At 37.3% G+C, this 27,430-nt stretch overlaps 3 protein-coding genes across 3 annotated transcripts; all 3 read right to left on the minus strand.

Moving 5' to 3' along the window:
• Positions 1–3,676: 3,676 nt before the first annotated feature.
• Positions 3,677–10,142, minus strand: LOC107756289 (arrestin domain-containing protein 3-like). Its single transcript, XM_016573314.1, has 8 exons — positions 9,623–10,142; positions 8,819–8,900; positions 8,572–8,719; positions 8,353–8,455; positions 7,384–7,640; positions 6,302–6,458; positions 5,890–6,032; positions 3,677–5,768 (listed from the first exon to the last, which is right to left on the minus strand). Exons 1-8 carry the CDS (start codon positions 9,900–9,902, stop codon positions 5,700–5,702), a joined length of 1,239 nt encoding a protein of 412 aa, XP_016428800.1. The 5' UTR covers positions 9,903–10,142; the 3' UTR covers positions 3,677–5,699.
• Positions 10,143–11,759: 1,617 nt separating this feature from the next.
• Positions 11,760–12,849, minus strand: LOC107756243 (formin-G-like). The gene is given in 4 exon segments (XM_016573279.1): positions 11,760–12,397; positions 12,482–12,519; positions 12,522–12,737; positions 12,810–12,849. Coding segments are annotated over 4 exon segments (651 nt in total). The 3' UTR covers positions 11,760–12,040.
• Positions 12,850–17,424: 4,575 nt separating this feature from the next.
• LOC107756269 (arrestin domain-containing protein 3-like) lies at positions 17,425–22,116 on the minus strand. Its single transcript, XM_016573293.1, has 7 exons — positions 21,814–22,116; positions 21,674–21,715; positions 20,082–20,142; positions 19,520–19,667; positions 18,956–19,052; positions 18,177–18,433; positions 17,425–17,800 (listed from the first exon to the last, which is right to left on the minus strand). The coding sequence occupies exons 1-7, from the start codon at positions 22,073–22,075 to the stop codon at positions 17,444–17,446; spliced, it is 1,224 nt and encodes a 407-aa protein (XP_016428779.1). The 5' UTR covers positions 22,076–22,116; the 3' UTR covers positions 17,425–17,443.
• Between the last annotated feature and the right edge of the window lie 5,314 nt (positions 22,117–27,430).

A 27,430-nucleotide genomic window follows, 5' to 3' on the forward strand; every position in this document is an offset into this window, starting at 1 on the left:
TTGAACCCAATCAAATATTTCTGGAGAAACCTGAAAATGTGCATCTGCCCCCATCCAACCTGACAGAGCTTGAGAGGTGAACAGGTGAGGTGAAGAATGGCAGATAATTGCAAAATGCTGATGAGCAAAGCTTGTCGCATCAAACTAAAAAAAGACTTGAGGCTGTTAAGGTGCTTCAGCTAAATATTTAGTTATGCAATGTACTTATTTCAGTTTTTTATTTTTAATACATTTACGAAGTTGTGACAATTCTGTTTTTGCTTTGTCAGTATGGTGTATGGAGTGTAGATCGATGTGGGAAAAAAGTAATTTAAAGAAGTTTATCATAAGGCAGCAACATAACAAAATGTAAAAAAAATGAATACTTTCGCAAGGCACTGTATATGTAAAAATGTTTACATTAATCTGGATATCAATTTATAGTCATAAAATAAATAAGCAAAAATAAGTTTAACTGATTTTAATTACTGAAAGTACAATTAACTGATTTTAATTAAATGTGTCCCACATTTTGCACAATATATGTGTTATTTGCATATAAATACATATCTAAAGGTTTTTTTCACAAAAAATGCCAAATTTAATTTGTAAATATTAAATATCATTTAATATTCATTGCTAGAGAAAATAAAACCATTTTAACCTGAGGTTGATCAACAATTTCTAAAGGTTAAGCACCTTATTTCACTGACCATTTTTTGAAAATAAAAAAAATAATGACATTTTTTAAAATTTCATGCCCCATTTTGTATAATTTGTGGAAAATGCCACTTGTACTACTATATACAATTTACGAGTGAACAATATATTTTGATAGACAAATTATCTGAGGAGGCTCTAGGTCAATGTTCTCCTCTCCTGCTCTTGATGAGAACATTGAGAAGATGTTCAGTCATCTCTCCAGCACTGGTGATTCTGAAAAATCAGCTTTTTTACACCACAAGATATAAAATGTACTAAACACACAGTTATGGGAGCATGTCCGTATCTTCTAGAAGCTTCATTCCCCTTTGAGAGTGAGGCTCGTGGTAAGGAGGCACGACAGTAGGATTTGGCCGTTATTGGGAAAAGCTGAGACCTGTATAGCGTCAGTATGGACTAAATCAGCAGCTGCCATCGCTAGTAATCCCACCTCTCTTTTTGTTGGGGCCCAGGGTCAGCACGGTACAAAGGGCCTGACCTGCAAGAGTCAATGGAGTACAGGCCTAGCAGGACAGAATAAAGTGCTGGGTCAAAGCTGAGTCATCATAGATCCTAGAAGCAGCACTCGGCTGCCTGCAGAGAAGACAATACTGTTGTAGACTTATGTAATACACCCCCGCCAGCTGCAACCAGCTTAGCCGGGTGAGGATGTACCCAGGCATTTTACATTTCAGTGCCTCATGTTATCTTGTCCTCATTTTCCGTTTGCGAAACGGCAGCCCTTAGGTTAAAAAATAAGATAAGATCTTTCAGCATGATAACCCAAAGCAAACTAGCAAAACAACTATACAGTGGCTGACAGGAAGGAATATGAATGGTCTTGAGAGGCCTAATCACAACACTGACCTAAATACAAATTTAAACTTGAAACAACTTCTGACAAATGTGTTTAAAGATAGAAATATAATATAATATAAGTATATGCTGTAATGTGTTAATAATACTTTAAAATAAATGTTATTTAAATATGTATTATAAAGTTAATTTTAATTAGTATTTACAATAGTTAATTTACATTCATTTATATAAATTTATGATAATACATATTCATTTATTTGTATTTATGTATTTTTTTAAACTTTTTTTTTTCTTCATTTATTTCACTTAGATATTGCAAGAAACAATCTGAAAATAAAACTGGAGCCTTGAGCTTTAAAGCAACAAAAAAGTGCACCTTAAAAATTCAAGTGTCTTTTGATAAATGTAGTTAAAGAGAAACCCAGAGAGAGGTGGAGAGACATTCTCCTGACCCCTTAGGCTCTATCCTGTGCGTGTGAGCCTAAAATTCAGTCAATAAACATAACACATGAATGACGCAACTACCATGGATTTTCTAAATATGTCACAACTGAGTTGCAAATCAATAATCATTTTGTGGTCAAAATGAATACGCAACCTCACACACTTACCTCAGGCAATGCAAATACCCATTTAAAAATGACCCTAGATTAAAATATGTATTGGCCTGGCTTCAATTAGGACATTTAGTCCAATTTTTATAAACGTGCCTTAGAAAAAAACATTACTGGTGTCCATCTTGGGACAAAACAAGGGCACTGACATATTTTAAGATCAATCAGTGCAAGTTTCTTTCAGTTGAAACAGCTCAGACTTACATTTAGGTCTGGGACTAGGCTTAAAGGGTTAGTTCAGCCAAAAAAAAAATTAGGCTGTGTTTTACTCACCCCCGATGCATCCTAAGTGTATATGACTTTCTTCTTTCAGACGAATCCAGTCTGAGTTATATTAAAAATTGTCTTTGATCTTTCAAGCTCTATCATTGCAGTCAGCGGGTGTTGCAGTGCTTCAGTCCAAAAGACGTGAAATAAAAAGCACCCTTCCACAAAAAAAAGTGTCTCACACGGCTCCGGGGGGTGAACAAAGGCCTCCTGTAGTGTCTGTGAAACTGGGGGGTTGTACATTAAATAAACCATCTGAGCAATAAGTGGGCATAAAGGCATTTCAGTGTCAATAATGATTATGAAAAATCAAATCAATTAGACGAAAAGATGGTAAGGAACTGAATTCAAAGACTATTAAATGAATTCAAGCCACAGTTTTTTGTATCATGACTTAGAACTTGCGGTAACAATTTTCTTTATTTTGGCCTGTTCTAACATGAATCTTAGTTTATAGGCTAGTATTTTTTAACCAACCCTGCTGGTCAAAGTTTATTACCTCACTTGACCCCAAGGTCACTTCTTGACCCTAGTGCCACCTGATAAGCTGAGGTCAGAAGGTTAATCCCTATAAACCAAGCATGGCGTCTTGAAGTCCAACACTTTTGAGGTTTCAGCCTTATCTTGAAATCATCTGCATCTAAAAGTAACCGCAATGTAAAGAACTAAATGTGAAAAAGAAAAAAGAAAGATTCTGCCGGAGGATGTTCTAAATTAGATTTGTGGTATTTGTGGCACTCTAAATTAAAGTGATATGTGTGTAGAGAAGTATCACCTAAAACTCTTCGTTGACACTATTTGTGTAACTGCTAGAACGTCCTGTGGGTGCACTGTTTTTAGTGAGAGACCAGGACTGAAGTTGTTTTAAATCTGTCCATATTTCAGATCTTGCTTATGTTTTAAATTCTTAGTAGCAGCCTGTTTGCTTTGATGCTCTACTATCAGCGTAGTTTTGTTATAAATAAAACAGAAGTACAGCTGAAGTTATGGATGGAGGTTTATTTATTTCCAAGGAAGAACTAAGACAAAAGTAAAAAACATTATGAACATACATTTCAGTATCTAATGTTCATAATGATCTCTGAAATTAAATCACAATGAAATAAGACAAAATATACCACTGTGGCAAAATAAACTCAAGAAATATTGCACTTAATTTCTAAAACACACCATATTTCCACTAAAGGTGTTTCCTGACAGAGTCAAGAGTTTAGCTTTAACACTGGACTACACGGAAGGCCAAGCATGGGACTATAATATTGACCAACCACAAAAAGAAGCACTTATCTTTTTGCATTTAAGCTTATTCTTTCTTTAGTGGCCAATTTTGGTTCAATTTTAAACTATAAAACACAACAGAGAAGCAGATCATTTTTTTCTTCAGTTCTGAAATGGGTCATCCATTTCTCTAAGGTGTGCTACAGCTATTGTTCACATAATAATCGAGACGACAGGATTTATCTAATGGTCGTTTGCCTGTAAAACAAACACTGAATGCCCAACAGTAATCATCAGAACCCATAACTGAAAACAAATCCAAAACCCGTTCAACTCAAAAGTGGCATGATCAACGCTCGCTTTGAAGGACTTTTTGGTTTTCCCTTTTTGTCCTTTTAAACTAAACGGCAATCTCTAGGACTAAAAGAAAATAGGATGATGATTAGTGAGGATAACATAAATGATATAAAGCATGTTAAGATCAGTTCTTCATCAAGGCCACTGTTAAGACCCCTTTGCTCCCCAAAAAAATGCCCAATCATAAACCCCTCATGTTACAGATGAACCTACCGTATAATGCACACAATGTGCATGCACACATAGGACTAATTCTACAAATTAAAACACTACTTCAACTATCTACATTGGTAACAGTTGAAACTTTCTCCAGACCTCGACCAGACATGAGCAGATTTCTAGTTTCAATTCAGAAAAGAATAATGAAAGCCAAGCATGATCAGAGCCTAAACTACTTCTGTAGTTGAATGAGTTTTAAAAACAAATGTACAACTCATTTCAACTGGATTTGGACATCTCTGGATAGGATCCAGAGTCCTTGTGTTGCTTTACAGCGTGGCTTTTCAAGCATCTGTGCCATCCTTTGGGTCATATCTGGCTTCACTGGTCTGCAGAACCATTACGGCTGCTGGTGCAGCAGGACAAAAAGGGAATGTCATAAGTCTTTGAAAGCTGCCTTGCATCTTTGTGCATATCTCATATCTCTTTATTGAATGTGTTTTTCAATATTGAATCTGATATTCCTTCTATAGACTTCTTCCTTGAACTGAAACGGTGCAATCAAAACATAATCTACACCATTTTTGTTTTCATCATTTGGCAAGTGAGAAGATCACCTGAGACTGAGTGCTTTTTTTCAAGCAGTGCAATCTTAAAGCCTGCACTGCTACACACTACAAACAGAAAGGCAACAAACTTTTCAGGCTGCCTGCCCGGACCCCACCCTGTTTTATCTCTCCGCTCCGATCACGCACATGAGTGGCAAGAGCTGGACTGTTGCTCCTTGATCAAACAACATGTGCAACAAATTTAACACCAAGCAAACCCTGTTTGGCTTAAAGGCATTCTACATTTAGAACTGAAAATAAAGTCCATGTGAACAGAAGAAAATAAATCAAAAGCCACACTCGGGTTATGAGTTGGTGAGGCAATGTCGCAAGAGCGTCAAAACAGCATGTTACCAAGAGTAGTTTATCGACTGAGGAAACACAATCAATGAACACTACAGACCTCAAAAAGAGCTTAAACAAGATCAGTGCATTACGTCAGTCTGTTATTCCTCGGAATCAGTTCTCTGTGTTGTTTGTGGCTCAAGCGAGAGCCTGCAATCGCTTAGTCCAAAAGGCTGAAAACAAAATGAAATAAAACAATCAGTGATCTTAAAACCCAAGTGAAGAAAAGGAACGTGCAAAAAAAAAAAATCAAAAACTGAGGCATGAGGATGACACGTTTCTCAGCTGTACTGCGAATGGTTGTGGTTGTAGTGTTTTCTTGCATTTCTCTTCAGATCTCGGACAAGGCCTGCATGTTCTTTGTCAACCTTTACTGAAAAGCATGAGAAAAGTGACTACTTTGACAAAGCTCTGCAGGCTTAGTCCGACGGGGTGTGTCCCATCCACAGGGGCTGAATATCTGGGTCGGGTAATTTGCCAGTGACTTCCTGCACCCTTACTTCTGTATTTTCCCATAGAGGTTTGTTTTCTCTCGGTGGTGACAGCAAAGTGAACAATTGCTGTCATCGGGAGATAAACAAAAGTGAAAGCTCCTAAAGCCCAATCACTTTGGACTCATGCCATGCATTTCTCAGCGTGACGGGCAGGTGTCGAGTCTCTGCTCCGCGGTTGATGGGTCTTGATCTGGATTTGGATCAATCTGATGGAGAGGGGAACAAAGAAACAGCTGCCGTGAGATAAATGCATTTAAACATGGCTGAAAGCTGTTCCCTGATAGAAATAGCAACATTTTAGCCACCAAAACTAAACTAAAAGCTTACCTCAGAGTAGGGTGGAGGGGGTCGGAAGCGGAACTCCTGGATGTAGGCGAATAGCGGGCCATCAAAGTTCTCCCGCCCTGACGACACTTCCAGACAGCCCTGTCTCTGTTCTTCTGTGACCACCTCTGCATAGGCTGGAGGAGCTGCGTACAGCAAAATCACTGTATATTGGTATCATGTCAACCACGTTATCTGTTTTTTTTTTCTTGACACAAAATGTGATCTCCACATCCTCCTTTGGTGTCTTATTCGAAGGAGCTGTAAGCAACAAGTTAGAAGACTTCTACAGTCTTTCCTATATGTGTAATCTGAAAAAGGACAGATTCAAATCCCATGGCCTTCATAAATTCTGCATCTTTGCAATTCATAAATTGCAAACATCCCTCAAAACAAGTGGTACTAATCGAGTTACCTTCAGGCCTCTCAGGGAGGCCTAACCAGCTCATGGTCATGCTGCATTGACTGCTCACAGAAGATGTCCGGCTACCGAAGGGGTGGAGAGGGATGGTGCCAACCACCAGGGGCAGGTTTAAAGACAGGTTCATGGCTCCTGGGATGTCTACATACACCTGAAGATAAAAATATTGGAATATTAGGTTAATCATTTCACAAACAGTGCACCTTGATTTGTAAATACGACTTTTAGAACCATTCGGTTGTTAAGTCTGACATCAAGCGTCACTGTTTCCGGGTCCAAATGTTCCTTAAGATCCCAAAAGCAAATAAACGGTTCTAATATACAATCACAGTGTACCGTAGGACTACTGAAAATCACGATCCTAACCTTTAACTTCATACTGAAATCTCAGTTAGCCAGATAGTAATTCATCTTTTCTTAATCGTTAATAAAATATTGGTATCCAGGATTGTGAGTTTTTAGAGTGATAGGCTTGAAACAGTTTTCGATACATCGCAATTTAACAAGCAGACTCAAGGATCCTGCTTAAACAAGTAGGGATGACCCATTAATTGAGTCAGCGTATTTTCAATCACTTAAGATGAAGAGCTTCTGCCAAAAGGCAAGAAACTAAAGAATTTGAAGGAGGCAATAAATATAACATTGCTTATGTATTCACAGCCTATGAATCAACATTTCCTCAGTAAACTTAGATACGAGTAGGTCCTGACCATTACACAAGAAAGGCACTAACAGATTGGTTTGAGGGGATAATAGGCCATTAACACTCAATGACCTGAATTTCATCAGATATTTTAGGCTGATCTTCTTATCAATATGTGCAGGAGAGAACTTGCCATAATCTTGCGTAATCTTATTATTATTCATAGTGCTGCATCTGTGGAAGCGCAAGAAGAGCCTTCAAGGAAATTATCTTTCAGCTGCTTGAAATCGACATGGAAAGCTTTCGAATTACTGCATTATTTGCATTTTGAAGCTATAAAGATGACCAGCACTTGTAGAGATGATCGATCGGTAATCACGTGCGCCCCAGAAGACTTCAAAGTCAATACAAACTATAAAAGCACATAACTTACCATGAGTGAGTACTCCACTCTAATGATACTGCAGTCAAGGATGGAGGGTGATACAGGTGGGATCTTCAGCATCTTTCCATTCCACGTCTCCGTCTTGCCAGAAGAAAGTGACTCCCCTCGGATGTTGGCCACTAATTGTTTTATCTCCTTCATCTTCCCTTTGGCAAAGAAGGTCTGTGTTTGGTAAATGGCGGCCTTTGGCACAACCATACGCGAGGAGCAGTTTTCAATTTCAGCAAAGATCTGAATGGACTCTCCTGTATAAAGACATTATATAATGTTAATGGTACAAAATAGTGTGAAGGGTAACATGTAGGGCTGCAACAACTAACTGATTAAATTGATAATAAAAATAATTTGAAATAAATTTGATTAATGCCAGTCACGTTGCTTTACCGTAGTGAATAATACATTCTGGCCATGAAAATACATTAAAGGTAAAGTTTAAAGGTTAAAGTTAAGTTCACACAAACATTTTAATTTTGTCAATTTATTCACCCTCATGTTGTTCCGCATTCTGGCCATGAAAATACATTAAAGGTAAAGTTTAAAGGTAATGTTACGTTTAAAGGTTAAAGTTAAGTTCACACAAACATTTTAATTTTGTCAATTTATTCACCCTCATGTTGTTCCAAACCTGTATGAATTTCTCTCTTCTGTTGAACACAAAAGAATATATTTTGTTCAACAGAAGAAATAAATTCATACCGGTTCGGAACAAGTTGAGGGTAAGTAAATGATGACAGAATTTAAATTTTTGGGTGAACTATCCCCTTAAGAGCTTCAAACAAAAGTTTGGAGTTTAATGTGGCTTTCCCTGTCAGATGCTTTTTTTCTATCTGATTAACTTTAAAATAATCAACAGATTCATTGATTATCAAAATAATCACTGGTTGCAGCCCTAGTATCATGTAAATGTATAGTGGGGTCCAAATGTCTAGTGAAAATGTTAACTGATTGAAGATTTACCTGGAGTATAACCCTTCCGTTCAATTTTGGCACTTAAGGAAATTGGACCTGAGGTGCAAAACCAGCAGCATAGCGTCTTTTCTTTAGTTCCTGCCTGAGGAGACTATGCAAAGTAGAATAACAAAACTTTAAAATGCAAGAACCTTAACTGGTCATTCTTCAACACTACATTGATGAATCAGTGATAAATCGAGGGATGCAAATGATGCAAACACTCACCAGCAGGAGAGGAGTGTTGATGTCAATGTGCTCAAAGACAGTGAACTCTTTCTTGGTCTTCATGGGCAGAAGCCACGGCCTGTGCAGCTCAGCCTTCACCCAATAGCGCACACTGCCATGCTTTCCTTCGAACGAGGTAGCCAGAGGTCTGCACATGCGTGACACAGAGAACATTTGAGTAAGAATTACAACATATAGTGCAGGTGAACAACTATTAGGTTTGGGGCCACATCCAACAGACACTCACGTTTGTGGAAGCTCAAAGCTGAATGCATACTCATGTCTTCCTGAATGAATAGTGGTGAGTCCCTCCTCTGAGTTATCATCATCTGAAACAGAAGAGAATAATATTCCAAATATACCTTACCTGCCAAAGCATTGATCATCTTCTTGTTTATAACATTATCTATATCAAACACACACATTTCTGCTAAGCGCATGAATGTAAAGCACCCTTTGATAAAACAAGTTGATTCTCATAAACCCCAACAAATCATGATATGCATCAATATTATGCCATACCCATGAATGAGTGTTTAAGCACATGTATTATGATGGTGTATTCAGTTTCAGTATTTATTCTGAATGGGAGAGAGAAATACTCAAGATCCACTGCAGTTCACGTGAAACCTAAGGTAAATTTTACTTGCAATGTTAAATAATTTGTTTGTGTAACACTAATAAGCATCGGTGGCTTCCGTTTTGCCAGCTCAGCATTCAGCTTAGCGGAGCTATGGTAAACGAGCACGGAGCTGTCGATCAAGGGCAGAATCCAGCAAGAGAAGACCGGTCTGTCATGTAATGTTCTGTGTATGGTGCATTTTTTGGTTTGATTAATTAGCCAATCGGTTTTAACAAATGAATACATAAATACAATAGAAAAATAAAAGAAATATATATGCATGCACACCGTCTCTACAGGTCCACCGGTCACTGTGCAGCATCCAAAGTATGTCATGTCATCCTGGACCACTTATCATCCCACCAGTACATTCAACTGCTCTTTTCTGAACAAATCTACACCGAGAGCATGTTTGATCTTTATGCTTACCTCTTTCATGGCCAATAAGGATGTCTCTATGATTCAGATATTCCACTTCTTCTGTATAATTTTGAGTGTAGGCAGTGTTGGATCCAGAATTTCGTGATTCTGTCCAACGAACTTTTGCGAATCCCTTTGCATGTATTTTAAGTGACTTCACACGAATCTCCCCGGTGACTTCAATAATAACTCTTCCTGAGATTGAGTCCCCACTGGAGAAAACAGGGACATTACTGTCATTTAGACAGTCGTAGGTTACAATGAAGCTCTTCACCTTTCCTAGCACCATGGTGGCAAGAAAATAAAATGTACAAAGTTCTATAGACAAAACAAAATCACAAGGCAAAGTCTATGAAAATAATCTCTTATGAAAAAAGCGAGAGTTAACACTGGATAGTGTCATTGAGATGCGAGAGCTGAATAACAGCAAAAGATGCTGTTATCGCGTCTCGGTGAAGGCTTGATGGTCTGCAATGAAAGACAGCGAAATTTCGCCACCGGCTCACTTTAAGCGCTGCTCTTGTGAAAAACAAGTCAGTGCGCATGCGCGCGGCTCCTATCCGTCCCCCTTCTTCCGCTTTTTGTGCAGCTCTTTGACCGGGACTCAGGAGACAAATAACAGCGAACAGCTGAGCAGTGTATTAAAAGAATACGTGGAAGTCTAGACGTTTTTCGCACGTTTATGTAGAGCCCCACATTAATATTTGAACAGTTTGGTTATAGAGTAACATGTTTGTTAAGTGAATTTGGGCTTCGGTTACCCAATGGAGATGCACAACAGGAATATAAATAGATTAGACCGTTTATTTATTTTTTCCAATATATTAGGACTCAAATAATACAGTTGCTTTTTATTTAAAAAATTGCTTTACCGTTTGCATCCGAATGCAAATATGGTTTTAGATGTTGGTAAAGAGTTCAACATTTACCTGGAGGTCATGCTGCCATGTTACATATTGATAAAGATGGTGATTTGATGCCAGTTGGTACGAATTTTTATATCATAGTATATGCCACTTGAACTGAGTTTTTGCAGGAACCCCTTTTTAAATATCTCCCCCAGATATTAGGTCAACTCAGTATCCTTCCCCCACATTTTCATATTTCTATATTCTTAATCTCTTATATTTCATTTCTGATCCAGTTTAAATGGATTAAACGTTGTGTAAATACTGTTTTCCATGCCGAATCAATACCAGCCTTGATGGCATAAGGAGAAGGAGAAAGAATACTGAGATCAGTATTATAGAGGATGAGGTTGATTTTCATAATTTCACATGCAGATTTATCTGCTATGCTGGTTCAAGTTGTCAAAAACTGATGCGCCTCCCAGCGGCTGCACAAACTCTTTGGTCCTTCTGTGTCTTGCTTTAGTCGCTTGTGTGTGAACGAGTTACGCTGGTTTCTGCTGCCCTCTAGGGGTTTGTTGGAGAACAGTAACTTAAAACCATTAACACCCCTGCCGAAAATTGTAGGCGATAAGGTGATGATTTTGCTGGTTGGAGCGGAATTATGTTGTTTACATTTATTTACTTTTATTAACAGATAGTTTTGTTTTAGTGTGACTTCAGTAAAGTCACAATAAATGTCAAATTACAGATCTCCTGAGAAAAGTTACTAAGATGTTAATGAGTAAAATTGTCTTTGGACAACCTTTGGTCTGTGCACAACTCAAAACCGTTTTCAAAAATGAACTGTTTAAGACAAGTGTTAACTGGAAAGCAATGTTGAAATGGCCAAGAGAAGCAAGTAAACATGGTCAGGCTGATGTGTCAGATGCTCTGCTGACATCTAGGAACTTAATTTCCTTTGTGTGCAGTGGAGTTATGTTCAAATTCTCATTTGAATTTACCTAAAGCAAAACAGACACATCCCCACCTAGTAAACTGTAAGATGTTTTGGATTTTCATGTCAAGATGTTTGAGAGTTCCAAGTTTTATTTTAATACTTGGACTTAATATGGAGACAAATATGGGGTTAAGGTATTAAGGTGTCTGCTGATTTGTGTGTATATTGTGAGTAAAAATGCGAGTTGTGATGTAGTAGTTTATCTTGGGTTTATTTGTAAGAATTTTAATCCATTACTCTAACACAGTGGAGTAATTGTCTTAATAAGCCACCGGTGCTTATTTTCATAGATATTTGTACAGTCTTGTTACAGTCTTACTTGAAAGTAATGATCATAACTTTAGTAAAGAAACTCATACATACAGCGGTTACAGTCAATAATTATTTGATCATTGATGAGGTTAAAAGCGCAAATGTAGTACTGAAAAGCTGCAATATATTCTGAAAAGAACACAGTATCAATAAAACTGCAGTACTATTATCAAAATAAGTTTTAGTAGGAATGATTAGAGTTTATAAGGCACAATAATAGGCACCATGAAGTTCTTGACACAACACATGTTTGGCTGGTGAAGAAGACTAATAAGGCACATTAGGAGAGGATTCTTTAGTGCTTTGATTTGGATCATAAACTGGTGCAGAAGGAGCCGGATGGAAACCGGACTGGATGGCGTGTGGATTTGGATTTGGATTTGGATAGACCCCTGCAGCAGCTCCTGGATGGGGCAGCACTGTAGGGTCGTACAGACTGGGGTAAAGCCCTGAAGGTGGAGGAGGTAGTTCACCAGGATAAGGCACAGGACTAGGCTGAGGTGGTGGATATGGCTGGAATCCTCCAGGTGGACCTTGCCAGGGAGGACACTGTTGATCAGCTGGAAGAATTACCACAGGAAATGTGACTGCTGGATCTGATGCAAAAGACACATCCAGAGAGATCTGAAAGACAGTGTATGGAATAGTTCAAGTGATTTTATTAGGCCTACTTGAAAAATGGCGATACTAAGGAAGACTTAATAGGACCTTGAGTTGGTACTGCACTTTTATGATTCTGAAGTTACAATGGTAACAGTCAGGTCACGTGGAAGCTTCATGTTAACTATGAATTTTGACTTTTCTCCAGATGGGATGCGATCTCTAGTCTCTTGGATTATGTATTTTAATCCTCTTTTAGTTCTTATGCCAGCTATGAACGTCTGTTGCTGCTTGAGGCTGTACTTTAGTTTGACGTCACGAGATGAAGAGTTGTTAATATCAACAGAAAATCTGATTGTTTCACCTGCAGCAATAATAAGGAAATAGAGATAACATACATCAATAATAAAAATAAATAAAATGAAATTGATATTACAGGCTAGTGTCTTCATTTTAGGCCTCTTCAGGTTTGCCATCAAGATACAGTGGGTACGGAAAGTATTCAGACCCCCTTAAATTTTTCACTCTGTTATATTGCAGCCATTTGCTAAAATCATTTAAGTTAATTTTTTTTCCTCATTAATGTACACACAGCACCCCATATTGACAGAAAAACACAGAATTGTTGACCCAGCCATGAAAGTATGTGAAAGATAAAGGAATATTTCTGAAATCAGGGAAAAAGTAAAAAAAATCTTTAGTGTCTCACAAATGACTGTAATGTAATCATTGTAACATGCATGATAATAGTTTTTATTTATTTATTCAGAATAACAGTTTCTATTATTAGCACATGTACAATCTATTTACATTTTTAATTTAATGTGTTTTAATCTAAAATAATAAGCAAATAATATGGGTTTATTGAAGCAAATGTCTAATAATATGCAAACAATATGACTGGAACCTATTTATTTATTTTTATTTATTTATTTTAGAGGATGGTGATGATTTGGGGGGCATGTTTTGCTTTTAATATCATCATATGTTGATAGGAAATTTGTTCTGTACATTGTGTTAATCACATATTGTTATCATTTCACTGTTTGCACATATTTACACAAAGAACAACTGTCATTGAAAATGTATGTTGAACGACAGGAATTCTTCAATAGTATCACTCACTCACTGTTGAGGCAGCTGAAATCTGAATGGAAAAACATGACTTCCTGGCCTAATCACTGGTCCATCTGGGGAATATAAGGCATGTTAGAATGGGTTACAAGAGAGTTGTGATGAAGCTTCGCTGGTCTACTGTCTGCAAACAATCTTTTCAGGTTTCATGTAACGTATGTCTGAAAGGTATATAAAAACTCTCTCTTACAGGTTTCTCCGCTTACAAAAGCATTATTCCTTTGTTCTTGTTCTGTAGATATAACAGCAAGAAACGTATTATATCCATTCTTAATCTTCATTCATCCATTCTTCATTATTTCTTTATTCTTTACTGCAAACATCTATTTTTCAAACATGATCTGTCCCAAGACTTGTAAGTTCACTGTTAGCATTTATTTTGCATAATACATCTATGTGTATTATTTTATCTATATAATAGGCCTAATTTAAACACTACTACTACTAATGATACTAATAATTCTATTTTTTTGTTAATATTTTATAGATATTTATGTATATTTTGCGCAATGTCACTTTTCTTTTGAGCTCTCTTGAATGAAGTATTGCTTTATTTTGAAGTATCTCTCATGGTCACGGTAGGTTCTTTCAGGATTTTTCAGTCCAGCGCACATTTGCATCCCCCGTCAGCTTAACAAAAAATGTCCACCTTTATTTAATTGGTTACTTCCAAAACAACTCGCCTCTCCACAAAATTCTCACTAGTTAAAGTATTGCTTTCATTAATCGGGTCATAACGAAGACTGAATTCTTTGATGGAGCCTGACATTTATTTTTTTGTATGTACATATGTACACTATACTAAATATTCAAAGACACGTGGGTTCTTCCTGTTCTCGTGGGTGAAGCAGCAGTGACAAAGTCCATGCTTTCGGGAAAAAAAAAAAGTTTTTGAGGGTGTGGCACTTCATACGCCTGCCTGCTCAGCACTGATCTTTCAGTTCAGAGCTCACTGTGATAGATGGAGACCCGATTGGCCGGGGGACCTGCTTACTTACCACAACAGAAGATGAATCTTGTCTTTAATAAGGCTGTAGCATGAGATCAGCAAAACATTTATACAAAAATTTAAAATTATGCATACACACAATAGTGTTTACAGGTCCACTTGAACGATTGAGCATCCCACCAATTTTTATCCGTATGCTTGCAAATAATTTTGAATGTATTTTAAAGTCACAATTGTAGGGACTTAACTGTAATTTAAGTCGTTAATTCTATAAGGGAATTAATCATGAATTTTATTTCTAGCTCAGGTTTTGAAAGGACTCGGATCTGGAAATTCTAAGTCCACCTGTTTAGAACTGATTTCAAATTTGATAGTTTACACTTTAAATCAACGGTCGTCCAGCGAGCCGGTGATCTTAGTATATTTTAACAACTTGAATCTTTGTATTTCCCTGGCCACGGGGCAACACAATTAGGATAATTTGTAAGCTCTTATGAAATAAGAATGAACTATTCTTATTTTTTTAATGTAATGTTGAAGTGTTTATTACAAATGATTTGTCCATGCACATCATTATTGCATTTTATTATTATGTATTTATTTATTAACATGTTTCCTCATAATCTTTAATAAAAAAATATTAACATTCCCACCCCTCATATCTTCTCTGATGATGTGTGCACTGGAGTGAAGGTTGGACAATAGAGTTGTCTAATGACCAGACGAGTTTCAGTCACTCACCTCCAGCAACCTGTTACTCGCTTGAAATGATCGTCCATTTAGTTTGCAGTGGCCACTTTCCACAATCCAATCAATTCCTAATGGACAAAAATCAATTTACATCCTACAGTCTCCCGCCCCCCCTCATTTAACAAGCTGTTTCACTCAGAAATACGTCACATGGGAGAGACAAGTCAGCCACAATTTCTGTTTCATACCAAATCTCCTCAGGACGTCAATAAGAACTCTCAAGTCCCCACTTGAGAAAGTGTTTGTATGCAGCTTCAGTACCACCCTTTGTAATGAATGGCGTAAGGAGGCAAAGCAGAAAGAATATGGAATAATATTTTATTAGAGGATTCAGATCTTTCCAGATCGCTTGCAGATTTATCTGCTGTACGCCTACACTGATCAGCCACAACATTAAAACTGTAGGTCCCCCTTGTGCTGCCAAACAGCTCTGATGCTTTGAGCCATGGACTCCACAAGACCTCTGAATGTGTCCTGTGTTGTCTGGCACCAAGACATAAGAAGCAGATCTTTTAAGCCTTCCAAGCTGCAAGGTGTGGTCTCCGTGAATCAGATTTGTTGGTCCAGCACATCCCATAGATGCTCAATTGGATTGAGATCTGGGGAATTTGGAGGCCAAGGCAACATCTTAAACTCTTTGTCATTTTTCTCAAACCATTCCTGAACAATTTTTGCAGTGTGGCAGGGGGCAATAACCTGCTGAAAGAGGCCACTGCCATCAGGGAACACCATGGGGTGTACGTGGTCTGCAGCAATCTTTAGGTAGGTGATACATGTCAAAGCAACATCTCATGAATGCCAGGACCCAAGGTTTCTCAGCAGAACACTGACCAGAGCATAACACTGTCTTTGCCGGCCTAACTAACCACTACATACCAGGAACACCCCACTCCACTTGTCGTTTTTGAGATGCTCAGACCCTGTTGTTGTCTACCAATCACTCTTTGGCCCTTGTCAAAGATCTTTTTGCTTGCCCTTTTTCCTGCTTCCAACACATGAAATTCGCAAACTGACTATTCACATGCTGCCTAATATATCCCAGCCATTTAGGTGCCATTGTAACAAAATAATCAACGTTATTCACTTCACCTGTCAGTGGTTTTAGTGTTGTGGCTGATACTGTAAGTGTATGCTGCTTGAGAAATCTGATGTATACAGTACAATATAGTTATGGTTTTGCTGGTGTGAGGTAAATCATATTGCTCACATTTAATTATTTTCTAAGCAGATCGTTTTGTATCAGTGTGACTTACAAAATGGCAATTACAGGTCCCTCAGAACAGTAGGTAAAATGTCAATGAGTAGACTAAAAGATATAAGTGTAGTAAAGGACTGCTTAAAGTTACTGAAACATTAGAGCAATAAAAAGAGAATAAATTCTGGGTTAAAAAGAGCTATTATGAGTAAACCACGAAAAATAACTCACAGACTGACTGACAGATACACATCCAAAGCGCATGCACAGAAAGCTGTCTGTCAAAATGCCCGTTTTGGCAATTATTAATGTAAACACAATCAGTTATGTCTTAAGTGAATTTAAACATTTGGGAAAGAAATCGGATGTGCATTAATATGCTGGATCTGTATGCATTAGGACTTTAAGATGCAGCAGCCTAATATAACTGCTGTTGTCTGTGTCATTAATGTTAATCAAACAAAAGAAAAATAGATAATCACTCACTGCTCTTCATTAATAACTTCTGTAGCTTTAAAAAAAAAAACAATGTTTTGTAAAATAATTGAGGCTGAAAGCAAGACTGAGATGTTTTAATCCTTCATGTCACCACAATTTTTAGTCACATTTGACTCTCGAGTAACCAACAAGACTGCCTACAGTAAAACATCTTATGAAATAATCATAACTTTAGTATTTTTGCAGTAATAGATACAGTCTATAGATTTTCGAGTTGCGATTTTCTAGGCCGATATGGCTAGGAACTATACTCTCATTCCGGCGTAATAATCAAGGAACTTTGCTGCCGCACCATGGGTGCAGCAGGCGCAATGATATTACGCAGCGCCTGAAAATAGTCCCCAGCTAGGTAACTTCCAATAAGCCTATTTTCAGGCGCTGCGTAATATCATAATGAGCCTATATTTTCAAAAATAGTGGAGTGTTCCTTTAAAAGGCACAATAACCGGCATTGAGCTTGCAGATAGAAGGCATGCAGATAAAACCATGAAGTTCTCACTGACACAGCATAAATGGTGCTCAGAGGTTTGGCTGGTGAAGAAGACTAATAAGGCACATTAGGAGAGGATTCTTTAGTGCTTTGATTTGGATCATAAACTGGTGCAGAAGGAGCCGGATGGAAACCGGACTGGATGGCGTGTGGATTTGGATTTGGATTTGGATAGACCCCTGCAGCAGCTCCTGGATGGGGCAGCACTGTAGGGTCGTACAGACTGGGGTAAAGCCCTGAAGGTGGAGGAGGTAGTTCACCAGGATAAGGCACAGGACTAGGCTGAGGTGGTGGATATGGCTGGAATCCTCCAGGTGGACCTTGCCAGGGAGGACACTGTTGATCAGCTGGAAGAATTACCACAGGAAATGTGACTGCTGGATCTGATGCAAAAGACACATCCAGAGAGATCTGAAAGACAGTCATGTTTTTGCTTTACTCTTTGGTAGAAAGTCTTGTTAAGCTGTGAAACTAATGTTGTTATATACGTACCACACATTTTACCACAAATTAAAAAGGGCTTAAAAATTACAGGGATAGTTTACTCAAAAATCACCAACACACTGTTTCTTTCTTCTGCAGAACACAAAAGAAGATATTCTGAAGTTCATAAAAATGTTTCAGCTGTTTGTCCATACATTGAGGCCTTTTTTAAAAATATCTTCTTTTGTATTCTGCAGAAAAATGAAAGTCATATTATAGATTTTAAATGGCATGAGGGTAAATTAGCCTTTTGGGGTGAACTATTGCTTTAAATATGGCAATACTATAGAAGACAAAATAGTACCTTGAGTTCATACTGCACTTTTATAATTCTGCAGTTTTCAATGGTAACAGTCAGGTCACGTGGAAGCATCATGTCCACTGTGAATTTTGACTTTTCTCCAGATGGGATGCGATCTCTAGTCTCTTTGACTATATGCTTGAATCCTCTATTAGTGCTCCTGCCAGCGATGAACGTCTGTTGCTGCTTGAGGCTGTACTTTAGCTTGACATCACGAGATGAAGAGTTGTTAATATCGACAAAAACTCTGATCGTTTCACCTGCAACAATGATAAAAATTAGAGACATCAAAAATCAATTATAATAATAATACTGACTATAGTCAGTTTCATCCAAGTTGCAAATTTAATTTATGTAAAGACTATTTACAGATAAAACGGTGTTTTCATCCAATGTGTTTAGGAGAACACAGTAGTCATGTCTGGAGGAATTGAAGTTGAATAATTTTGATGTCAGTCTTTCACTTCAGAATGACTAGAGTTTTGAGATGCTATACAAAGCTCTGCTGTTATTTTCTTCTCTAAGCTAAATTTAGTCCTATGTCTTTTTTAATGTAGATTAATCAGTCTACTCAGCAAATTATTGACCTCAAGTGAGTGTATATGTTTGTTATATGAATTGGGGAAATTTTATTTGCATGTTCCCTCAGAATTTTTATGCAGTATTTGAAAATGTGCATAGAAATATGTAAATGTAAACCCGACAATTGACATTACAGGCTAGTTTCTTCGGTTTAGGCAGCTTTGAATGAGTCGCTTGAGAGCTACACATGACAGCATCACCTTGCATATAGCCAGTTTTTTCTGATGTTACAGTCATTGACATTTTTCCTGAGCCAAAAAGTTTCATCTTCTTGTCTTGTGTGCCAGCTTGTGGTTGCTGTATGGAAAAAAGAAGAAGAAGAAAAAAGAACAGCATACTGAAATGAGCCAACTAAAATCACATTAGATTTCCTCTAAGCTCTAAATCACAAAGAAAGGGTTTAAATCACATTACTTGAGGTCTGATGACAGTTTATAAAACAGATCCAGTCCTTGATACCTGTGACCTCATTACATCAGTATTACTGTGCCACTGCGTCTTTGTGTTACTTGGCAAACATTCTGCTTTTAGAATTACATTGCTTGGCTGGACGAATAATATTTATTATATTTGTTAATAATAACTGCTGCTGTGTGTTTACTTTATGAATAAAATAAACATTAACAATGCCCCTTAGCTGTTCTAAATTCACTGTAAATCCACGGCTTCTTGGGGCTTATTGCTTTATTAAGAGGTTACAGTACATCATCTTTCTATTTATGTGAGAAGTGCTAAAGAGTCAAACATGGTATTGTAATTCATACCAGCAAGTGATCATTGGTCCCATCATTTCTCAGCACAAAGATTAATTCCGTATATGTAGTAGATGTTGGCTTCCAAGGCCTGCTCAGCTTTACCGTCAAGACATACTTCACCCAGCCATGATTTCCTTTAAAAGATGGAGGCATATTTCTGAAATTAGGAAAAAATAAACTCTTTAGTTTATGACAAGCATTACAGTGCATAATATACATAACATTACACACCATCATATATTTATTTATTCAGAATATATATACTTTACTACTTTTTTCACTTGTTTACAATATTATTAAAGCAAATATTCTAGAATAATAAGTAATTAATATTACTGACATCTGTTTTTTAGAGGATGATAATGATTTGGGGTAATGTTATAACTGATAAGGAACTGAAAGGAATGGGAGACAATTTTTTATGCTCATGCAGTCTTGCTTATTCACTTCTATATATTGTGTTCATGGGCTGTGAATTACACCTGCCGAGTATTATTTCACTGTGCACATATTTACACAATAAGGAACAACAACAACTGAAGATGAAAGGCACATCAGTAGTATCACTCACTGTTGAGGCAGCTGAAATCTGAATGGAAAAACATGACTTCCTGGCCTAATCACTGGTCCATCTGAGGAACAATAAGGCATGTTAATATGGGTTACAATAGAGCTTTTCAAAAAGCATATTTAGTTTATTATCAGCAAACAATCGTGGGCAGTCTCGGTACTAGCCGGGATTGTAGGTGGGGGCAGTGAATGACCAGTGCTCTCTTCCACCCTCAATACCAGGACTGAGGCGAGACTGAGGCTGCCACCTGCTCCAGGGGTGTGTGTGTGTGTGTGTGTGTATATGTGTTCACCAGAGGTGGGACCAAGTCATTGTTTTGCAAGTCACAAGTAAGTCTCGAGTCTTTGCATTCAAGTCTCGCTATTTGGTTGTTCCTGTTCTCGTTATTAGTTAATCACCTAATTGTGCTCACCTGTCTGCCCCTCATTATCCGCCCTATATTTGTGTGTGTGTGTGCGCGCGCCCGTGCTTTCCTGTGAGGGGTAGGTTTAGGGTTAGGGTTGGTGTAGGGCAACTTGGTCTGGACGGATCATAAGAACTTAGAATATATCCGTTCGGCCAAGAGGCTGAGCTCGCGCCAGGCTCGCTGGGCACTCTTCTTTGACCGTTTTAACTTCACCCTTTCTTACCGGCCCGGGGCCAAGAACGTTAAGCCCCGACACGCTATCCCGCCAGTTTGAGCGCCCGGGAGAGGAGACCCTAGCCAATGCCATACTCCCTGAAGGTGTGGTGGTGGGGGCCCTCTTCTGGGAGGTCGAGTGGAAGGTGGAAGAGGCCGGACCAAGGGTGGAAGTGCCAGCTGAGTGTCCTGCGGGTAGGTCGTGCCGGCTGTGTTGCGCCCTGAGGTCCTTCAGTGGGGGCATGAATCTAGGGTTGCCTGCCATCCAGGAGTCAGGAGATCGCTGGCTGCCATCCGCCAGCGATTTTGGTGGCCCTCTATGGGCCAGGACGTCAGGCAGTTTGTATTGGCTTGCTCTGTCTGTGCCCAGAACAAGGTCTCTAACCATCCCTCCGTTGGTCTGCTCCAACCACTGCCCATTCCCTCTCGTCCCTGGTCACACATAGCCTTAGATTTTGTCTCTGGCTTACCCCCTTCAAGAGGCTACACCGGTCTCGTTATCCCTGTTAGCTAATTCTCCCTTCTCACCGGTCGGCTCTCTTCCTTGGCTCGCGCTACTCATAGGCCTGTCTCTCCACGGCAGTTCCGTCCTATTCCTCTCTGCCCACGCTCGATACCACCCCTGGGATTCATCGGCGGCATTCTATTGCCGGTTCGCCGCCTCTCTTCCCCGCGGGCTCGACCGCGGCTGGTCTAACCTCCGCGCTGAGTCATCAAATTTGGGACTCGAGTCCGAGTCAAGTCTCGAGTCATGTGACTCGAGTCCACACCCCTGGTGTTCACTACTCACTGCTGTGTGTGTGCACTTGGATGAGTTAAATGCAGAGCACAAATTCCGAGTATGGGACACTTCACTTGGCCACAGGTCAGTCACTTTTACTTTCACTTTCAACAATCATTTCAGGTTTCATGTAAATTATAAAAAGTTTCATGTAATTTATTTGGTGCCCATATGTATATGAAACCCATGTACAAGTTTCTCCATTTACAAGAGTTGTATTCTTTTCACTTTCTCCTGTAGACGTTACAGCAAGAAATAAAAGTATTACACAATTTTGAATAATAATTTGATACTTTTATTTATTTAAAGTTTTCTATATCGTGCAACCTCACCTTTCTTTGAGCTCTCTTGAATGAAGTATTGCTTTAGTTTGAAGTATCTCTCATGGTCGCTATAGGTTGTTTCGTCGTCACCTGAGCCTTCAGTCCAGCGCACATTTGCATCCCCCGTCAACTTCACAAAAAAACTGTCCACCTTTATTTCTTTGGTTACTTCCAAAACAACTCGCCCCTCCACAAAATCCCCACTAGTAAAAGTATTGCTTTCATTAATCGGGTCATAGTGAAGACTGAGCTCTTTGATGGATCTGGACATTTTATTTTCTACTTATGTAGCCTACACTAGACATGCAAATACAGCGCTGCTCGCAAGCAGAATGACATTCATGTGAAAGAAAAAAACGGGCTGAGGGCGTGACTGAAGATTGCGAAACATTGGCAATTCCACAGGGTTGAGTAAAGTTCAGTTAATGGTTTAGCCTTTGTTCCTGATATTGCTGTTGCATGGTGTGTCAACCCGACGATATCATTTCCTGTTTAAAAAAAAAATACTACAACAACAATTTACTGTAGCCTACCGTTAACACATTCGCTCTGCACTCTTATTATGTTTACAAATTGTTGTTTTTATTGTTGTTATTATCATTATTATTAATATAATTAATAACAGTCATAACTAACAAGCTAGTGAAATATTACAATTCTATAAAAAGCACCAATTCATTTATGTAAATTTACTATAAGCAACATTACATATTATTAAATTATATTGTTTAGGCTACTTTAAACGTAATAAAAGAATGTTTTCAAAATCATGTATTCAAAATAGTTTTATGCACACTATTAACACAAAAACGTGTATCTTGTAGGCCTACTTGAACCTCAGGAGGATGGTGATCATGTATGATTCAAATTAAATTAACACATTTTTTTAATCACTGATCTCTAATAGATTTTTATGAATTCATTGTAAATATGTTTAAACATGTTTACATTTTCTTGTTAGTGATATTTTTATTTTATTCATTTATTTATTATTGTTGTTATTATTGTTATTATTATTATTATTATATATTTTTTATTATTTATTTTTGTTTAGTCTTTTCTGAATTTTTAGCTGCGTTTAGCTGTTGCTAATTTCAGAAGCTCAAGGGTGTCCGGTTAAACACTTCACACGTATTCTTTAGCAGTTCGCATTTGCCTTTGTTCCAGACCTAGAGTCTGTGCTATTTATTCAACTTATCAAACACTGTTGCATTCTCTCACTGCAACCAAGACCCTCTTATGAGCTGCAGTGGTTGTAAAAATAGATTGAGTTTGAACTATCAGCCACTAGATGGAGCCATCTGTGCTGTTTTGGACATCATTTTGTTGTTTAATTCAGTCAGGTATAATTTTGCATTTGTGTCCTTATTTGTTGCATTGTTATCCTTATCATGCTATTTTAAATAATTTTGTCATGAAAAACGTAATTTATCAGCTAAGCTGGTTGGCTGGTTTTAGTTGGTCATACAGCCTGGTCATAGCTGGTCAGACTAAAATGTGAAGTATACCCCATAAAAGTAACAATACTATGATTTCCCTAACTAATTTTGAAACTTCATGTTAACAGTAATGATAATAGAAGACCCCTGTTTTAAACCTCTAGGTTCCATATGTGAATATTATTTGTGTGTGTATATAAAAGAGTTAGAATTAAATGTACAGTAAAAGTCTGTAGCATCCACTACAGTCAGTAAGATTTTTTTTGTTAAGAAATGAACAGTTTTAATACTTTTATCACTTTAAATGGATCAAAAGTGACAGTAAAGACATTAATAATGTTACAAAAAAAATCTATTGAAATAAATGCTGTTCTTTTGAATTCTCTTCAAAGAATCCTGACGGGGAAAAAAAAGTGTCATGGTTTTCCACAAAAATATTCCACAGCAAAACTGAAAATTATCTCTGATGGACACTGGAGTAATGGCGCTTGGGGGAAAAAAAAAGATTCACAATATTTAATAATAACAATAATAATAATAATAATAATTCACATTATATATGTTGATCAGATATTGCAGCTTTTGTAAGCATAAGAGACTTCTTTCAAAAACATAAAACAATTCTTACTGACCCCAAACTTTTGAATGGCAGTGTATGTGATATACACAAGTTTAGTTTATGACCAAGTCACAGGTCATAATCTGTAGTTTTGCTCCTGGTTCCCAGGAAACTGTTGTGTATAGTGTTTGTTCTTCTACATTGAATTGCATCCTTGCCCAGAGCAAAGAGAGACAGCTCCGGTCCTGAGCAGTCTGTATTAAGATTAATGAACAGTTTGGCATTTTTAGTCCTCTTCATGGAATCAATGAATGTAATACTCACCGAGCCAATGGGGAGCAAACACCCACACACATACTATGATTTGCCAGAGGGTGCATGCTAAATGTCCAAGCAGTAGTCAATGCAGAGAAATTAGCTATTGATTGTGTATAGTTTTGTAATAGGTTACCTGTGGGTTTGCTCTTTTAGAAAATTCCAATATTCCTCTCCCTGGGAATAAAGGCATAATAACTTTGTCTAGCCTTGACTAAGAGTGTGAAGGCAGAAGTGAGTCGGCTTTTCAGGGTCAAACTCTAATTAGTATAAAGGTCAAATTGGAAATAAACATGGTGCTAAAAAATAATGATGAACTTGGCATCAGAAGCAAAGTTCATTAAGAGCTGTGAGGGAATGGTACTTCTGTATTGGCTTTTCCATGAATGTGATCTACATTAGATTCTCTCTTCTACATTTACTTTACATTTAGTCATTTAGCAGACGCTTTTATCCAAAGTGACTTACAAATGAGGACAATAAAAGCAGTCAAAACTAACAAAAGAGCAACAATATATAAGTGCAAATGACAAGTCTCGGTTAGCCTAACACAGTTTCTAAAACTCAGCTGGCTTGGTGGGTAACCTGACATCAACATTTTCTCTCTAGTGTCCGTGGTGCAGAAGTCAAAAATATATTGTAATGAGATTTAATAAAGTAGGTGCAGATTGTGACATTTAACTGGAGGAAATCATTAATGAATGAATAAACAAACAAACAAGCAAACAAACAAACTTGTGGCTGCCTTCACATTTCAATGATGAGTCAATGATGTAATTTTTTTCGGTCCGGATCTGTTAATTTATTATAAAATACATTGAAAATACAATTCATAAATACACTGACTTGAATACACTTTCTATATTAAGGGCCATTTAAATGTTGAAATATAATTACATTTTTAATTGTTTTTGGGCAGCATAAAGTTAAAATGTCAGGGTCATACAATTGTCCTGATATAATAATAATAATAATAATAATAATAATAATAATAATAATAATAATAATAATAATACTTCAAAAGGAAACCACATTTAATAGTTTGGGAAAAATCTTTTATTATTTCTTAAAAAATAATATTCACTTATTAATATTTGAAATAAATTTGTAAAAAACATAAAACAGTAAGTGACACTATAGAGAGGTAAACCATTAATTTAGAGGTGAACAATTCATTTAATTAGACCTATGGATAATTAATTTAGAATATCTGTTAAAATAACTTTTGCTTTGAACATTCAAGGTGTAAGGAATATATATTATTTTTTTTTCTTTGATGGCATTTTTAGAGTCATTGAATTGAAATTTTCCTTGAAAATAGTCTAAAAGTTTTTTGGTTTTTTTTTTATCCCCAAAAACAACAGAGATTCTAAGAACAACAATACAAAGAGATTCTAAGAACTTGGTACATGTGTTTTAAAATAACTGTTGAAAACTTTTTCTTTCCTGTAGACACTTTTATTTGTAATTGATCCATGTGTCTACCTTCTAATTTGTTTTTTAGAAGGATTTTCCAAATTAAAAATCGAAACTGCTTTTATTTAAACAACTGGGCCTGAGTCTGAGTTGGAGGTAAGTAGTGGCATTTTCATTTGGCCTATAGAGGGATTACTCCATAATACTGGTCCATTTGATAGAAATGCTGTTCCTCTGGAAGACTGAGTCCCCAGTACAAAAGTCACTCTAGCTATAATAATAATAATAATTTACTAAAATATTTTCCAATGTAAATAATAATAATAATAAAATAATTATTATAATTATTATTTTTATTATTATTTTATGGCACCACTAAATACACAATATTAATATTGTGTTAAAAATGTTGTCATGTCAGCCACGTTTGCTAGCAAACATATGAATGTAGTACATTTTGTTCATATCCATTTTGTTAATGGATAATTAAATAATTCAAATTAAATTTAAATCTGTTTAACAGGTCATTATTGTAACAATATGGTGTGTATATTTTTACTTTATTACCGAGCATAAATATGTTTTAATTTAATTTATTATTTACTACAGCTTCTACAGTTTCATAATTCATTCAATCATTATTATTTTACTTAATTTATTTATGAAATTACTAAAGATTTCACAGATGAAACCACAATGGCTATATTGTAGTACAGCTTTTGTCAGTATTCTTTGATTCTTATTCATTCATTTAATTCAGTGCGAGCAACAACTGCGTCTGATTGTCAAGCAAGCAAATCCCCATATTCACAGGAGCACAGAGGATTGAGTACACTTACAGAAACCCATTAGCCTAGTTTCTCAGATTCATAGTGGAAGAAAAAAAAAATCATGCCAATCATCAAGCACAGACCACACATGTCCACAAGAAATGTCTTTTGCCACTCACATCACCATCAGAAGGATAATGATTCTCAATCCATCATTAAAATTTGCCTGAGGGCTTTTGTCGCATCAGTCTCACACTTGTCTCTTGAGGCAGGTTGAGTCTTGCTTGACACATTATTGTTTACCCACTAAACCACAGTCATAAGCTCTATAGGCAAAAGTGTGTGTGTGCATTTGTAGTCCTGAATCTGTATAATCAGCAATTTTGATTGATGCTTATGTGACTTTATTAAAACTTGTAAAATAGATCACACATATGACTCACGTTGAAAGACAACACATCGATTTTGGTATATACAAGAGACTGGGGCTAGTTGTCACAAAATTTTGAGTCAAATGTCCAATTGCACAAATGTGTAACAAATCCGTAACAAAAACAGCAAGTAACAAATTGAATATATATATATATGTCGCCCTACACAAGTATGCTTTGAAAAAATAATTAGTAGTATAATCAGTAAAATATTCAGTAGACTAAAAAGTTTGACAACTAGTCACACTAGCCAATAGTCATCATATAAAGTAGCCCAATGTAGAATATATCTCTTATGTCATGCAGCCGTATTGATAACTCTAAACACTAGATGGCACTGTTTGACCAGCAATGCTATGGTTCAGGCCAGTGTTTTTCGAGGAACCCTTCTCTTCATAGTGCAGACAGAGTTATCATTTACTAGTTGAGTGGGATCTGCCATTGCTGTTATCTTTTAATAGATTTGTACGGAGAGAAAAGCAGGTGCCTCTTGTTAATGTGTCCAATTGCCCAAGTTGCCTACTGAATGTGGTGCATCCATCATTGTCTGCTGCTGTGACACCCTGTCATCCGCCCTCAGTGGCACAAGCCATGCAGACGCGTCGTAACAGATGAGCTTCCTCATGGGCACAGTGCAGGCTCAACACAATCAGCACAAACACACCCCCACACACACACACACACACACACACACAC

The sequence above is a fragment of the Sinocyclocheilus rhinocerous genome, unplaced genomic scaffold (genome assembly GCF_001515625.1).
Source record: "Sinocyclocheilus rhinocerous isolate Xijiao unplaced genomic scaffold, SAMN03320098_v1.1 scaffold1043, whole genome shotgun sequence".
Taxonomy (NCBI): Eukaryota; Metazoa; Chordata; class Actinopteri; order Cypriniformes; family Cyprinidae; genus Sinocyclocheilus; species Sinocyclocheilus rhinocerous.

Excerpts from the sequence above, each read along its gene's own strand:
- LOC107756289 (XM_016573314.1), bottom strand. The coding sequence starts at position 9,902 with ATGGTGCTAGGAAAGGTGAAGAGCTTCATTGTAACCTACGACTGTCTA. Across the intron at positions 8,720-8,818 it reads AGCTTTGAGCTTCCACAAAC|ACCTCTGGCTACCTCGTTCG; the intron begins GTGAGTGTCTGT and ends ACGCATGTGCAG. Across the intron at positions 5,769-5,889 it reads CCCCTCCACCCTACTCTGAG|ATTGATCCAAATCCAGATCA; the intron begins GTAAGCTTTTAG and ends CCTCTCCATCAG.
- LOC107756269 (XM_016573293.1), bottom strand. The coding sequence starts at position 22,075 with ATGTCCAGATCCATCAAAGAGCTCAGTCTTCACTATGACCCGATTAAT. Across the intron at positions 20,143-21,673 it reads TCTTGTAAATGGAGAAACTT|ATGGACCAGTGATTAGGCCA; the intron begins GTACATGGGTTT and ends ATTGTTCCTCAG. Across the intron at positions 19,668-20,081 it reads AGATTTCAGCTGCCTCAACA|AAATATGCCTCCATCTTTTA; the intron begins GTGAGTGATACT and ends TCCTAATTTCAG.